Source organism: Trachymyrmex septentrionalis, unplaced genomic scaffold (assembly GCF_001594115.1).
Source record: "Trachymyrmex septentrionalis isolate Tsep2-gDNA-1 unplaced genomic scaffold, Tsep1.0 scaffold40, whole genome shotgun sequence".
Lineage (NCBI taxonomy): Eukaryota > Metazoa > Arthropoda > Insecta > Hymenoptera > Formicidae > Trachymyrmex > Trachymyrmex septentrionalis.
In genome coordinates this window covers 5,676,291-5,693,940 of record NW_017305569.1, presented here as the reverse complement: position 1 = coordinate 5,693,940, position 17,650 = coordinate 5,676,291, and the positions used below count along the sequence as shown (strand labels likewise).

General features: G+C 39.6%; 1 protein-coding gene across 1 annotated transcript in view; it reads right to left on the bottom strand.

Moving 5' to 3' along the window:
• Nucleotides 1–239: 239 nt before the first annotated feature.
• The window catches only part of LOC108751043 (zinc finger protein 808), a 36,358-nt gene continuing 18,947 nt past the window's right edge, over nt 240–17,650 (bottom strand). The window contains exons 6-8 of the mRNA XM_018490977.1: nt 9,774–9,965; nt 4,979–5,156; nt 240–470 (exon numbers count right to left, since the gene is read on the bottom strand). Coding sequence (XP_018346479.1) covers nt 252–470; nt 4,979–5,156; nt 9,774–9,965 — 589 coding nt within the window. The 3' untranslated portion in view covers nt 240–251. The remainder of the gene's footprint in view (nt 471–4,978; nt 5,157–9,773; nt 9,966–17,650) is intronic.

Here is a 17,650-nt window from a genome sequence, read left to right as displayed (position 1 = left end):
GATTATGAAACATAAAATCATTCGAAATCATAATAAAAATTAGAGAAAGGGTCACATCATTCCTCAAGATTCATACATTCCTTACAGGCAAAGAAAGAATTGTAGTTAATAAGGAAAGTATATTTATAATCACAAGAAAAGTTTACAATTAGATATGTGACATATTAATTCAGTATGTCATATATAAATTGCTGATTTAATAAAGCCATAAAAAGTAAGAGAAAAACATCTCTTCCTCGCTTTTTTTTTTATTAATTTGGTCTGAAAATGTTATTCGTATAGTTGTTCGCATCATTTGGTGTAGGAAAGTCTTCAACGTGAGCTTCCAGCAGGTGAGCACGAAGTTCTTTGGCAAAATTTGTGCAGAATGGATCCATCTCTTTTTCTTTCTCCTTTTTGCAAAATTCGCATTCATAAATCGTTTTACCAGGATGTAAATTCGTCGATAGTATGTGCTTCCGGAGATTTTCCTGCAAACGCAAAAATTCCACAATCTAAACAAAAACTACTTAATCAGATATATCTACAATTAAAAAAAAAAAATCGAAAACAATTAATTAGATCAATCCAAGTGGTACGGCACTTACAAAGTAAGCTAAAAATAAGCGTTTACATTACTGCTCTTTTTTTAGCACTTTCTTAACGCTTCGTAATCGCTGTGTGCTACTTGGGAATTAAGTAGACTAGAAGTTCCGTAACTGAGAGACCGCTGACTAATCGGTAAAAATCTCGCTGTTTTTAGTATTTAGCGGTCGCGTAATTAACAGCCAATCAATAACCGATATTCCCATAGTCTAACGGCTTTTATTCGACGAATCGGGCACGTTTTACGAGCATGTTGTTCGATCGTTTTACGCAGCTCACCGATTCTCATTCGATTCTCGTCCGAACGAGTCTACCTGCCGTTCGGGCGTCGCTATTAAAATTTCATTCGAGCTGATTCGAAGCTCGAAGCTTACGCATGTACGTGCAAAGGAATCTTTTACCACGATCGAACGCGGGCCTCGCGCCAGGTCGAGTCTCGGATCGAGTTCGCATTTGTTAGATGCGTCTGGATACTGGGCACTGTGGATACGTTCCTTACTAGTGTGCGAGGAATCGGCCCGCCGCAAAACCGGACGCCGTTCATTGGCTACGCCGTTGGCGCGTTTAAAGGCGCTTTACCCTCTCCGGACTAAGTAGCCGGCCGTAGTCGTAAACATCATCCTACCAGGCGGGCTTATACGAGCCGCTGATGGCAACGCGCGGCAACATCAAATTTAATTTCCCATAAGTAAATCTTTCCGCGGGCACCGCTCCGTGACGGGCGTGCAGATTAAGCCTCGTTCACACCGCCGTGGGCGGTCGCGCGGATCGGCGGAACGGACGCGCGTTGTCACGCAGATCTAACATGAGGCCGATTTCGTTGGGCCGATTGATTTCCGAATTGCCGCGAATTAAATCTCTCTTCCTCCTCGTATGTATCAAGAAAACCGCACTATCCAGTAGACCACCGTAGAGAACGGAAGGACGTACAGTGTGTATTTACGATCGTCGTCGAGAGAGTGGATGGTGATTTTACGAGCCTAATAATTTTCGGGTACTCACAGAAGCAGCAAGATGTTAGAGAAAGATGTTAGAAGTAAGAGGATATTAGAAGAAACGTATTCTGTTCTCTAATATATTACACTTGGCAAAGAGCCTGAAGTTGAATATCTCAAGTTCTAACATTTCCACCACCACGTATTAAAGCCGGAATTTATCGAGTGATAAACAATAAACAAGTTTCTAATTCTACTAAAAAATTAACTGTGTAACGAGAGAGTTAATTTTCTAAAACTTTTTGCAGTATATTCGATACATCCGCACCTCATGCGAATACTTCGAACTTTTCGCATTTTTTTTACACTATCGCCGATATTAGTACTTTTCTGTAAGACAAAAAGAGAAACATCCCAATTATAATTCTAAAACAAAAAGTTTTCGAGTGTACAAATATTTATTTATGCGTACGATTTTTGGAAAATGTGTCACAACTTTTCAAAGATGTGTTGCTTCGTCGAGATATCACGCCGGCTGTGTTCGAAAGCACTATCTGAGTATCATTTTGTCCTTGTTGTTTACCGAATGTTAAACAAGGATAAAATGATACTCGAAGGTACTCGGAAGGATAGTGTTTTCGAACGCAGGTCAAGGAGATCGAGCGACAGTCTCTACTGCATGTTTAGACACGTTTACACGTGCCTCGAGTGTTATGTTTTTAACGTAGACTCAGTTAGTGTACCTACCTCTATACAGTCTTACTAGCCTGGTCTCTGTATACTTTGGAAAGGCAAGCAAGGAAAATACACGTGTGGCAACGCGTGATATCGAATTGTAAAAGAGATCTGATTTTATTAGAGCTTACATGTGACAAATAACATATATTCAAGTAGTATTTCGAATAAATTAGATTGATTGAATTAAAAAAAAAAAAATACGTTGTATTTACCACGTGAACGATTAAAACAGGAATACCTGAATGAGTTAGTTCATGAAACAAAAATTAATATAAATACATATGTCACAAAGAAATACAATTACATCGTTTGTAATTCGAAATCTTTCGAAAATCTTTCTTCATCGTTAACTCACAAATAATAAAATTATTCTTAATTCTTATTGTGTGAGAAATTCGATTTATTACTTTAACATTCATGTATCGCAGATTATATTCCATCGCGATGAAATAAAACATGCGACTTGTCGACGACTCTCAGCGACCGATGTGGAAAGCAGGATGTAAGTGCCGGATTCGATGTTAACTGGTATCGGCTTGAGGAAACTTACCACCCTCGACGAAAGTTTTCCAAGTGCCGCCGGTAGCGAGTCGCGGGTTAGGGGGATGATTTCGAAGCGAGGGCAGAAGCGTTGGTCGACAAAAAGAGGCTAACCGAGGTAAATCATCAGCGACGAGGGAAGTGAGAAGAAAGAGAAAAGAAAACGCGTAATCTCATCGATGCAAGGTGAGTTTCGCGATCCTCCATGTGGCAGAATTTCCTCGTTAAGTGCGCTATTCGCACGTGTTGCCTACCTTATTAAAGTACCGTGCAAATAGCTATCGCCAGGTTCGATCGGCCACTACTCGCAATCGGGATACATCATTTTCAACGGATTACGTTCTTTCATCGTTTGCGCGAATGTCGTCGGCCATTTATCGATGCTTTAAAGTGGCTAATTAGATGACGACAATCCCGTAGATATAGCGCCTCACGAAATTAATCCAATATACAGTGAATATAAAATCACTCGTACAAGGAAAATTTTCATAAGAAGGCTTATTTATGGATAATAAATATTGATTAGTGATTTATTAACAATAAATCCTAATGTAAATAAAATGGCTTTGCGAAAATAACTTAATAATTTTAGCTTAGAAGCGGAAAAAACGATCCCAAAAACGTTTTATTTTTGAACCAAGAATAAAATAAATTACAAAAAGTTTTCGTACGTCATACGTACTTATATTTGAAATAACCAGTTCCTTAATCTCAAATCAATACTTTCCTTTCGTTATGGAGGATTAAAAATTTAATAATTAAAATTATCAAATACAATAATGCTAATGTATATAACAAATGTTATATACATGGTATATAAATGGTATATAACAAATGCGAAGCACCACAAAAAGAGGTTTTCTTAATTAATTAATGTAATATTCTTTCTAAAAAGGAATTATCGGTTAACGTGGCGGGTATTATTTTTAATTCTTCGCTTTCTACTTACAATTAGAAAATGTATCAACGTGTAAGACTCATTTCAGATCGAGGACGAATAAACCGATCGACGCGTTTCGCAAACGCGAATGAGAGCCACTGGAATGAGTTTACGTCGCTATATCAAAGAGACACGGAGACCTCGTATGCGAGTCGCATCCCGACTGAAGCATCAAAGGGCATTAGCATACCGGCCGCGCGGTATGACTGGGCCGTGCGTGCGTGTGGGCATCCAGTGGGCACAATTAACTCGTTATCTTATCGCGCCTCGCCGGCGCGACGGCAGAGGCGGCGGCGCAGTCCAAACGTTAAGGTTGTACTCTGCTTAATTTACGCTACGGAGCCCGGCACCGGCGGGACAAAAATTGGACCGCGTCGGTGGAGTCGCGGGGTGCGAGTCAAGCCCGGGGGGGAGAGTCGCCACCGCGACATGAAGGCGAGCGAAGACTTTGAACCCCCGATGACGATCGTGTTGCGAGAGACGGGTGTGCGTGTGCGTGCGGTAGGTCTTTCGAACACAAATGCACGCACGTAACGCACGTAACGCGAGGTGTGCTACTGGTTTTAGCTGTACATAATATGCGAATGTTTCGTGATCTTCATTTTTTTTTTTTAAATAATGCCATCAAATAATATCTGATCTTCAATTAAAATACACAGAAACTAAGATAAATCTAAATAAGATAAAGCTTGTACTTCTCTCTCTCTCTCTCTCTCTCTCTCTCTCTCTCTGTTCGCTCAATGGTTTAACTTACATCGATAATATAGAAAATAAATTGCAGATTAAAAAATTGAGGGTAACAGCTCGGTAATTAGTGTTACCAAGAATTTCTAGTAAAGAATATATTTACTTCATAGATTATATCCATCAGAAGATCATATACAGGGTGTTCCATTCATCACCGATCGATCTACTTTTTGAATAAAACTCAAACGGTTGAAGTAATCTTGATAATTTTTTTATATATAATAATTTGCACGCGTTCTTTCACCGTGTACTTTTCCATGATTAATTTCCCATCTGTCTAGATGACATATGTGAAGTTTGTGGTTAATCGGTTTGACGTTTTAAAAATAGCGCGAAATTCAAATCGACCGGTGATGAATGGGACACCCTGTATTACTCTTTCGGTTCATCTACTAATCTGTTCTTTATTGTTTAAATTTCAAGGGTCCTTTTAATAATTTTTTCCTATATAAAAAATAATTGTATTCATAATGACGATTCAATAATGACTTACCAAAGTATTACTGGCGTAGGGACAATGTCGACACTTGTACGGTTTGACACCTGTATGCAGCCGCACGTGTCTCCGTAGATTCGAACTGAGTTTCGTCTTAAAATTGCAGCCTTTGTAAGTGCAGGAATGGATTTGTACCCTCTCGGCGTTCGCGGAATCTTCGTGCCGTATTCTATGCCTGTATGGAGAATAAATACAATCTTAATACTTAAAAACGGAGCAATGTCAGCGGTATAATCGGCGATCGTAAAATCTTCCGATAAACACCGAGCAATTCTCATGGAAGCGATCCGCGTTATACGCTCTCCTTCCGTTAATTAGATCCTCTCGACGTTGAATCAGTGACGCACGCAATTAAAGCATAATGATACGGATTTACGTATCCGATATGCACGATTATTGCCATTAAATGAAAATTCCCATTGGGAATTGAGCGGACGCAAAATTTATTGGGGCCAATCGAAGCGTTTTATGAAAGTCTGATTAACGCGCGAGTGCTAATACCGGTCAACGCAGCTATTAACGCCAGATAAACTTTCTATGCCGAAGTGAAGCCGCTACCGGGTATCTAATCTCGGAAATATATCTGCCGGGACATCATACCGGGTGTCATACATGAAGTAGTCGTTGCCCCGATAGCCGCGAAGAGGAGTAAGTACGAGTTTGTCATCAAGGGGGGACTGCCGGGCGTGCAACAAGGAGGCAGAAGTAATACCTATATAGTAGAAGTAATATTTATAACAGCAAATCTGTCAGCCATGCTTTAAAATCAACGATTGTAACTAACGACTAATTGAGCGCATAATAGTGATTTATGATCTATGTATATCCCCTGTAGCGCGATATCGATTCTCTCAAGCATGCAAGAGAGTTTCGTAGCGTAATAAAAGAAAGTAACGGAATGTCAATAATTAAAGTTCTTGCATGACATATTCGAGTTCAGCTCCAGCACGTCCTTCTCGAGGACGATAGAAAACGGAGATGAAATACTTTATCTACGTCCATTTCTATCAATGTAGATTAATTTCAATCTTGCTTTAAACTTATTTCTATTTTTCTCTAGTTCTGAGCAATAGAAAAAGGATAGATTAAGCCGAGATTAAATTAATCTACATATACATTGATAGAAATGAACATTGAACGTATATTAAAACTAATAGGATCGTGTTCATTTATTTATTATACCTTTTATAATTATTAAGTCTTTGACAACGTTTTGCAAGTCTCGAGCGTTTCTCTCTCTCTCTCTCTCTCCTCTGACATCTGGAAGATATCTTACGTATCCAGGGCGCGACAGCATGCAGACATATATATTTTTTCGTTGCAAAAGAAGGACAGAGATCGTATCAGAAGTGTGTCCTCTCACATCGTTCTCTCCTTCATCTCCTCCTCCTTCTCCTCCTCCTCCTCCTTCTCCCCCTCCTCTGTGCTTCGCGAAGTTCATCGTCGCAGTCGCGGCCCGGTGATTATGAACGATGCGATATGCGTGCGCGATATTACGAGGGAGCCGTTGGCCGTGGCTACATGTATATCAGGTTCGAGATGCGTGACACGTTTAATTAAAATCCCGCGTGATTTACTCCGCTGGGCTCATGGGCGACAGGGAGGAACGAGGTGAGAAAGGGAGAAAGGAGAAAGAGAGTCAAAAGAGGGCGCGAGAGAGAGAGAGAGAGAGAGAGAGAGAGAGAGAGAGAGAGAAGAAGGGGGGAGTGGGGAACAGATATGAGTGGACGTACGCGGAAGAGAGGAGCGTCGGTGGAGGAGAGTCCGCGCGACACACTCTGCGGCTGCGTTGAGTTCGACTCACGTAGTAAGTACTCAATTCGCGATGATATATCGCGGCGACCATCGGCCATGCGCGGACGATCATAACGGGTTGCCCGCACTTAACCGGCTGCCGCACGCAACTTCCGCTTTCGCGGTCCTCCACCTCGATCTTTCTCTCGCCACTGCGCTATTTCTCCTCCCGTTCGTTTTCTCTCGATCTCCTCTCCCCTATCCGCAACATTCGTATTTCTTTGAGGGCCGTCTCTCTCGTGGAGCGGGGGGGGAAAAAAAAGCGCGGTGTCAAACGAGGAGAAATTTATTAACAGCACTTCCCGCGCCACAATAGCCTTAATAAGGCTTAATTTAAATACGCACACACCTCCTCTCTCTCTCTCTCTCTCTCTCTCTCTCTCTCTCTCTCTCTCTTTCTTGATTCCGTACCATTGCTAGAAGAGCGACACAATCGTGTTTTGTTTAAATGCTTTGAAACATCATCTTTTATAAAATGTTTACTATATGTATTAACTGCGGCACCCCTTCCAAAGAACAGAAGGAAGTTATTGGTCATCCTAAAATATTACTACATCAATACAAATATTCAAAATAAATAAGGGCTATTAAGCCAAACGCTGGATGTTCTTATTGCGGAAACAGCATATATAATTACGTTAAATGTATATCAATTAAAAATTAAAAGGTTAAACATTAAAAATTTGACAATAATCATGCGTTTCGACTTTTAATGTGGTCATCTTCAGTGAGAAACTATTAACGTTGAATAACGTGTTTAAAAATTAAATATTAACTGATGAAAGATATATACTATAAATTAATTTTATCTCCATATTATACGCAATTATATATTAATTATATGTAATACCTTATGACAATTTACACAGCTAAGTGAAGTGTGTCGATGCGAGGAAGTAATGGCTGCACAATCACGTACAAACATTTTCATAATCTGTGTCCGAACAACGTACTATAATAAAATAATTTATTGTTGGCAGTTATATAAATCAGCCTAACGTTACTAATCAGTGCCTCATCTGTATCCCCTCATCAGACGACCTCAACACTGAATTATATACATGTTCTTAAAATTAAATCATAGATGAACTGTGCTTTTACATTAATACATCACGTAATCGTCGTAATTAATCTAAAATAAAATTTAAAAAAAACAGCCTCTTTTGAATTTAAAGCTAACGTAGTAACAAAAGAATAAATGAATCATAAATTTGTTTTTTTGTATTAACAATCAAGCGCTGTGTCATTTGCATCAATTTGATTCGGTGAGATTAGTGCGACGAAAGCTAAGTATAAAGATGCCATAATTACGAGACATTTATATACACACTAATTATTCCGTTTAATTACTCGGCATTTTATTCCCTTTAAAAATTCCTCCAGCATGTGTATACGTGGTACGTACGCGGCATAGAGATAGACAGTAAAAATGAATAGGATGAAAAAATACTTGGTGTCTGAATGAATCATTGAGCCGCGAATTAATTCAGATACAGATCCCGTCGTCCGGGCCTTAAAATAACTGGAGAATAAATCTAGGAGAGGTAGAGAGAGATAAAAGGCGGTACGAAAATTGCCGCCGTATCGAGGCCATGCGCCGCTTCGCACAGAGAGATGTAATCGGATTTTCGATAAATTACTCTTCAAATTATATCCTCCCCATTGTCTCTATCAATAATCCGCGAAGATTGATTCTTTCCACTGTCCGCGTCCTCGCAATTACGTATGCGAGGCGGCGCGCGACGCGAGTACTTGCGTCCTCGCAATTAATTCTCCGCTTCCTCGAAGGCATCGATCATACATACGCGAGCCGTGAGCCGCGCGATTAATGGCACAGGAATGCGTCGTTCTCGACGGGGACCTCGATTAAAATTAATGTCAATAATATCGGCAGTCCGAGAAGTCGTGCTGCCAGCCCCCTGTACGAGACGAAGCCATGCGGATCGTACGCGAACTGAATTGTTAAAAAGATCCTTGCATCTCTCTCCCGATGGCCGCATCACCTTACTTCGTTTCAGCTGAGATCGCTAACGAGTTCAAGTATATCGGGCGCCCGTAACATTTAGACGTAATAGCCGTTACAATCACTGACGTTGCGTTCGACACGTTGGCGATGAAAATGCTACACGCTCGCGTACTCTCTACCACATTAATGTTCATAATTTTCACACACTGAAAGAAAAATGTTCGATATCTATAACAATGATTGCATAGATATATAATTATGGATATATATATTAGGAATCTCTTTTTATATTTATTATAATGTTGGTATAAATAATAATTATATTTGTAGTTCTAGATAGCAAAAAAACATATAGTTGGCACGATTATAGTAATCATTTTGGACGTCAATTGTATATTTTTTTTGTATATAGAATTATAAATAATTGTGACTGACTCATAGCAGCAATAACTGTAAAAATGATGCTCCCAATCATAATTATTTTATTATGCAATTGTAGTCACAAAACTTTTTTCTCAATTTTATTACGCGTAGTTATGGCCATTTATAATTTATCGAGATGCGTCGTCCGTTTCTTACCTTGGAAAAACCTGTATCCTTTTACACGCATTTAAAATGTTTAATAACACAGTATAATTAAAAAAAAAATGGCAGACATTAAAATACAGATAATAAAGGTTAAAAAGGCCGAGCAAAAACAGATGTCAAATTAATAAAACATAGGTATATGTATTTAATAAAATTAAACAAGCGGAACGTTTCAGTTAACAAAGCCTTCCCAGCCATTACAAAGAAATTCAAATAATCAAATACAATTATTAAAACAATAAAAAGAAAGTTCTCATATAAAATATGATGTCGTGAAAACACATAACATGCAACAAAATGACATAAATAAAGTAAATTACAAAAAAAATTGACTCGGCTTCGTTCATTTATTTCAGCCTTTTAAATCTTACGATACAATCTATCCAATAGAACTCAGATAAAGTAAAGTGTAAACAATAAATTTGAATTCGATATCTCGCTTACCTGCGCAATTGGGTTTTCGTTTTAGCGGCGTAAGAGCAATCGGGACATGAATACTGCTTCTCAATGTTGTCATGGACCAACCTTCGATGGGTCTTGAGCTCGGTTGCAGTACGAAGAATCGTTGGACAACCCGGAAGGCCACACTTGTACTTCTTACCAGCGTGTCGCAGTATGTGCTGTCGAAGGGCATGTCTACAATACATAACATGCATTACTGCGGGAGATACTGTATTTCATTTTCCGAGTTACACGACAGCTTCATATCATACATCGGACATATTTTTCAAATATATAAGTTCTCATTATTTATTAAGAATTTATATATATTGTATACACATGAGAGAGACATTATAAATAAATAAAAAAAACGTAAACAAAGAACAACAAAAATGGTCAACCAAATATTCGTTCTAAAATTACACGTCCGTAGTTAAGGAAATTTGTATGAATTTGAAAAAAAGGTCACAGAAGAAAAACGCGATGAAAATCTCATCTCATTGTCAGTACTTTTTATACATTTCTATCACTTACTACTCTCTATATAACTATCTCCCTTTTTATTTGTTAGAGTCATAATTTCTTCATAAAATGACTATCCCTATACTTTATCGATGATTTTGTTTTGCTAATGGGTCCACCAAGTGCGCACCGCCACACGTCCTGGAAACGTGTCGCCGGAGATTCGCGCGATTTTTGAAATACCTACTCGGCGCGGCGTGTCGCGAATAATGATTTTGCGGTGGCGAGAGAGAGAACGCCCCCCTCGGGTGCTTTCGTTAGATTCAACCCCTTAATAAGACAGCACAATGGTCGCGCGTGTGCTCGGTACAGGGACCATCGCATCGGCCGGTTCGCACGCCGTACGATCCGATCGCAGCTGTTGCATCTTATATCAGCCCGCTGCCGCCGGCGATGCGGCGAGGAGCGGAGGGGTAAGGGGAGAAGGGAGGAGAATCGCGGAGCGCAGCGCGCGCGCGCGCGCGCACCGCACTTTAAATAGTTCCTGCCAAGGAGGTGACGATCTATACGGTTAGTGAACTTACCGTGTTGCGCTAAGTGACGTCAACAAGACGTATTGAGGCCGGATCTCTAGGTTCTGTACACGTTTGCCGCGTGCCTCGTCCGCCGTGCGCGGAATTCCCCATCCTTTAACCAAGCAAGTGAGATACGAGCGCAATACGGCTGCTTTATAATTAGATGGAAACGAACGTTCCGCTCCCCCCCCCTCTCCCCCCCCGCGTTCGAGAGCAACTTGAATTAGCGGAGGCCTTCAGAGCCCAGTCGAGCTCGTAAATGCGATAAACACGTGGCGGTACTTTTAATTAACGGCCCCGGCCGGCTCGCGACTCGCGACTGTATGCATGCGTCAATCTGCTTGACGCACTTTAAATCTAACGCGTGTCATTAATGTAAATTATCACCGTATCACCGTGTAATAATCTCCGGGAGAGTTAACTTATTATTTTTTTTTTTTGCAGAAAACAAACCTTCATGCGTACTTTCCGATAAGGAATCCGATAGCAACACACAGGATAGTTTTCTTACTTCAAAGTATACCGAGATATTTTTTAGAATTATATAGCTATTAATGTACGGCGTAATTTATAATGATTCAACGTGATCTTGACGGTAACACGCATTTTGCGAGGTTAAAAGGGCGAGTTAAGGAAAGCTGCACCGGACGAAGACCGGCACATGCATCGTTGCAGAAATCTAACGCGTTCGCCGATGTTATCAAAATCGGCAGCAAATTTCCGAACGTGGCGCGTATAGCCGCCATTTTCCCGTACATATCTTCGATAACACTTCATCGTCCGAAACATCCGCTCGCGGATTTCGAATCTCGACGCGGTTCGAGATCCTATAACCGAGTCTGTCTACGATTTTATCGAGAGAGGATACATCTATAACTTAACTATATAACCTTATGAAAGAGAATACTCTCTACATCTTTAATTAATTTATTAAATAAGATATGGTGTAAGTTAGAAAATTTAATTTTAATTTAATTTATTGCGATTTTAAAGAATTACATTCATAGTATGCCAAGTTTAATAAGTACATGAATGGCGAGGCACCAGAAAAACTGCTGCTACGCTTCCCCCTCCTCCCCCCTCCCCCCAGAAAACAAAACAAATTATGAAAATATAATGATACATAGCTTGTCTAAAATAAAAGTTTAAATATGGCGAATTACAGATTACGTTTAAATAATCACCTACTCATGGATCGTCGATGAGCGCTCACTTACACTCGCAAGGTGACTATCCAAAAGTCCGTAATTGGTAACATTTAAATTTTTATATTTTAGAGGACAAAACTTTACAAGTAATTTTAAAAATTAACAATAACTTCTTTACTGAATTTTTCTGAAATTATATATATATATATATATACAATATATATCTTTTTCTTTCATATAATTTCGACAAACATTTTTCGTAGCCAGACTGTTACAGAGTCTTTAAATGCGACCGGAAGAGACTCGTGATAGCAACTCGGGAAACACAAATTTTCTTGACATTGTAGTTTCGATGATATCGAGAAAAACTCAAAGTTAAGAAACTCGACAGAAGAATAGAAAAAAAGCGAGAAATCGAGACAGAGAGAGATAGGATCGCGAGGGTAAGATGATCGGAGAGGAGATGACGCCGTCAAAGAATCTGGGCCGTCCTAGAGGGAGCCGGCCTATCCAATCGGCTACGCAAGTGTAACGCCGAGTTTTACAATGTCAGGGATATACACGCCCTCGCACGGGCCCCGCGGATGCGTCTTCAGGCTTGCACCTGCAAGCCAGGTAGCCGCGCGGGCCGCGCCTGTCTCGAGGATCCAGGGATGCCTCTGCACGGGAACAGGTATTCACTGCTACGCTCTTACGTGCGCTTATGCGTTTCGCTTGCTTGCAGATGCGAGGAACGACAGATATACGATCTTATTTCATCATATCGGATTTCGGGTTTCTTCGAAGATGTCGCGCGTACGATCAATGGATGCCTTGTAGCTTCCGTTCGTTGCGACGTATCACTGTGCTCATTGTCAGAAAAACATATACTAGCAATCGTAAAAGTGACATACGAGTTTTGTATGCAGAATTGGTACACATAATTGAATGAATCTTTCGTAATGAATATAATTGAAGATAGCGGAATTTCGACACAAAAGTAACTGAAGACGCAGAGTATGGTTATAATGTAAACGAGCAAACGAATTTACAATGTTGTTTCTTGCATTTTGTCGAATCCACTTCACAGCAGAGAAATAAATTTAAGTTAAAGGCGTAAGAACGGAAATTGTTTATGTGGAGTGAATGATTATTTGAATGATATATATTCAGTAGAATGATAAAAATTAAGTAATACAAGGATTAACAATTGACTATTTGTATGTATAATATATATATTTATATATATTATGTATGTGCATATATATAATATTGTAGTTCAGGTAAACAAATTCACGGTAAAGCTGGGTGGATAAAATCTCACATTTTCTCGCTCGTGTGAAGATTCCTTGAAATATGCTCTGCGGAAATGTTAAATCCTTTCCAACGCTAAGCTGTTTGGCACCATAATGTTTGGGAGTTTATGTCCAATGGATTAAGCGTTTTCGGCTCCTTTGATTATAAGGATATTTTGATTCTCCATTGCATATTTTATCATAACAATCCCAGCCCCTCTTATCGCCCGTATTTTATCTGGGAGGTGTGATCATATTTATTATTATGATATTTCAATTGGCATTATAAATAAAAAAAATGTAAAAAAATCTCCGGCTTTAACAATTTATTAAGCACGGATGCAAGACACACGATAATCCAAGTAAAAGTTCTGATGAAAAACTGCAAAGTAATGCAAAATGGCGAATGGGTGAAATTAGTGATTTTTCTTGTACATATCACAGATATGTCTAATTATAAATGCAAGTTTAAAATTAAATTTAATTGCGAATTCAAACGCCGCCAATTAGTATATTCGTTTGTAGCACCTGAATTATCAAGCGAGAATGTTGATGGACGTTTCATTTCGCGTGCGGCGCTCGTAAGAAAGATACATAATTTAGTTAACCATGGAAGCGGTCGTTCCTTGTTCACAGCGCATCACATTCACCACGGAAATAATAAAATCCTCGTTATAATAAAATCAAAGAGATTACTCGCCGTTTCCTTGATAGAAATTAACGACAGGCGTGACTGTATCGGAGTTTCCTACGCAGTGAATCGGTTCAAGGCCCGCTTCATGAACGTCGTAATTGCAGTGAGTTATGATAGTCGTGCATATCTGAAGACATGACTTTTCCGCCGGATTGAAGTCGGCGATAAAAGTGACAGCTGCGCGTAAAGTCGTATTTTCTCACATTGCACCGTGGCGTCTTGAGAAATTATATTCCTGTCGTAATAAAGCAAACTCTTGCAAGGAGATACGCTAAATACGCAGAATCCTATTTGGCGTACGAGCCAAACACAGAAAAAAAATTCATACCTGGCTTAATTGACGTGCTATCGATTTCATCGATCGAGTTTCCAGCCAGTGATGTAAGAAAGATGCTTCATTCTCTATAAGATATACTTAAATGTTAGATAGAATACCTTTCGTTGATAAAAAACGTACTTAGAATTTACTACGCATTGGTGTTTTTAATATAAAACGCAAGTGGGTGTTAAAAAGTATTAAAATCAACAACAATAAATAATTAATATAAATAATTAATTTAATAAATATCGTAATACACACGACAAATAAGAGTCTAAAGCCTGCAACGTTCCAGTAATATTTTAACAACATTGCAGTAACATTGCAATAATATTGCTGCAAGCTGCGTTGCATAGGTCTAAATCTATCCAGAAATCTAAAAAAATCCGTAATCCACCGATCTCGATTCGGCACATCTAGCAAATTATGAGAAAACATTAAAAAATTCGACACACGCAAAGCCAAGTGAGAGTGCGCGGATCCTGCCGGAATGCTGGATAGAACAATATTAATATCAGCGCCGGGCGAGAGAGCGAGGTGGAGGAGAGGAAGGAGCAAGAGTAAAAAAGAAGAAAGAGGAGGAGAGAATGCCAGGTCTATCTCTGGGTTTTTCGACCGGGAATGTCGCAGGCGTGACAAGAGGTCGTTAAGGGGAGCTCCTCGGTCGCTCGATTGGGCAAGCGGATGCGGTCACCGGCGGATGATTTAGCGCGACGTCCGCCGTCATCTCGTGAAATACGTACCGAACCGTCGCCGGCGGCGGTCTAGGTCCGACTAGGACCTCTGAAAGTCTAATTCGTATCGCCGCGTGATCGCCATTATATCCACGTCAGCGTAAAACGGCCGCGCATCGGTGATGCGCGGGAACGTTTCCCCGCTCGAGGAACGCTCGAGAGAGACTCGTCTTGTGGGAGGCGGTCGCGATTTCCGGACCGCAGCCTCGCGAACCGCCGCCTCCTACTTTCAGGGTCACGCGATCCCTTCGGAGGATCGAGCGCTACGGCCGTTAACGGCCTGACGACTTTATAGCACCCCGCGCGAGTTTTTAACGCTTTTTATTCCGCCCAGGTCCTGCGGCAGTAAAAGTGACGACGGGCGAAGCTAAGGTTTCACTTTACCTCACGCGCGCTCGTTGATTTCGGCATTTTGTAACCGCGTGTAGCAAGTCGACACGACGTACACGAGATCGTTTTCATTGTGCCTTTCTTCGAAGTGCAAGCTAACAGCATCGATGGATTTATGGACGTACTGTCGAATAAACTCAGATAAACAATACTCCGTAGGACGATTTAATTTCGTTGTCAAATAAAAATCTCTTAGCTTCCTCCTATTAAATTCCTTTCATTTTGCGCTTATGTATTATTTGGCTTTTCATTACTTGTAGATTACTGCGTATCTTTTATTTCGCTATATTTTTCTATCGTTATTATTATAAATATTTGGCGTTAAATTATGCAATTTTTAGCATTTCGAAAGTGTTCTCTATTTTTTTTATTGAGTAGTGCGCCTATATCTGTTTAAATTTTTCGGCCAGGTGGCATATTCACGTTATTTGTCAAAATCCAATAATTCCGCAACATCGAATCATCGCGCATCATTCGCGAGGAATTCAACGAGCCAACGAGCTTCCCTTCCTAATTACACGAGCCGTGTAACCGGTTTATCATCTCATATCAGAAATTAACTTGAACAAATCTAATATATATACGTTCGTTGCAACCATTCGCCGAGGGCACATAAGTAACTATGATGCCCCGTATAAAAAAACCCGCGTAACATTTACGGTTTCGAATAAACGGCAATAATTTTACAATCTTCGTCTATGTCGGTAATTCAGCTTTATGATCGCGGAACCTCATAAGACGATTAAGATCTTTGCTCGTCGGCATCCACATGGTAGCTTACACAAGGTCTATGCAGGGACGAACGATGACTATCTAGAGCCTGAAGACAACTAATTTTTTAAAATATTATTTATGTTTCCGTTAGAAAGTGAACGCTTCTTAGAATTTTTTTGATAAAAGTAGTAATTGTTAAAAAATAAGAAAATAAAACTATTAATTTTTTGTACGCAATTGAGTTAAAAATAATTAAAAATAGAGTTGATAAGTGTATTTACTTTCTCTGAAAAATATATTCCTTTTGCAATTAAAAGTCAAAAAAGTTTATATGAAATAGCAGTAAAATATAAATTTGACATTTGTTTTTAATTGTTAATTATAAAAAATGCGAAGTATACTTTTTCATATTTTCGGAATATTTTGAAAGAAAATTGATTTCAAATGGTATTCAACATAAAGAATAATTCAGTAAATATTTAGATATTGTATCTAATATCTTATTCTTTGAAACTGAATCGGTGTATTATTAGTGAAAAATAGTAAATATTCGCTGATGATTGTATTAGTTATAAGTGTAGCACTGGAGTCACTGATTCACTTTTAGAAAGTATATATATATATATTTTATGTTTCAGTATTATAATAATGTAAATTTCAAAGGATGTATAATAAATTCCCCCTCCCCTTCTCCCCCAATACTTGTGTCAAGTTGTTTCTTGTTTCTCTGATGTATTATAGGTGTAATCTCTCTATGTTGAATCTTATATAAAGAAGACACAGCCTTCAGCTTAATACTTCAGCTTAATCTGATATAGATGCATTCCCGTCCACGCGGCCTACCGCGGTTTCCTTTTTAATTTTCAAAGCTGGACGCGACTACATCATAGAACTCACAAATAAACTTCAACTTCTTGTTCCAAGTAATAACGATATTAGCATCATACTCGATTCCTCCGGAAAATTATGAATAACGAGAACCGCGCCGCATCGGTCGGCGAATCACTGATCTGGAAACGTGTAATTAAACAGGAAAGCGTTAATCACCATACGAGAGCGTTTAACGGTCCTGTCCTTGAGTCAGCGGATCGGAGAACATAAAAATCCCGACGTTCCTTTATCCAGATGATCCAGATAGACGGCGAAGTTGTTGCTTCCGTCTCTAGTACATGTACATAGTCAATAAATATAAATTTCATCGATGGAGGGACTAATCAGTACAAGATAAAAAAAAGTACGAGAAGTGAAGGGAAGTGGGAAAGAGAGATTGATAAATAGATAGATAGAGATAGAGAGAGAGAGAGAGAGAGAGAGAGAGAGAGAGAGAGAGAGAGAGAGAGAAAGGGAGATGGAAATGAAGAGCAAGTAGAAGGGAAGAAAACGCCACGCGGCTCGTAATGCCAAAGCGAAAATTCGTGTAATTAAAATCAAGTAGCTAAGTATAGCAGCAACCAACTAGAGATTGGCTCGCCTTTGATCGGAACTGCTCGGTCGGGGCTGCAGTAAACGCGGGGATATGCTGCGCGAGGAAAGATACAGTCAGGCGGGATATAGTGACGTATAAGTTAAT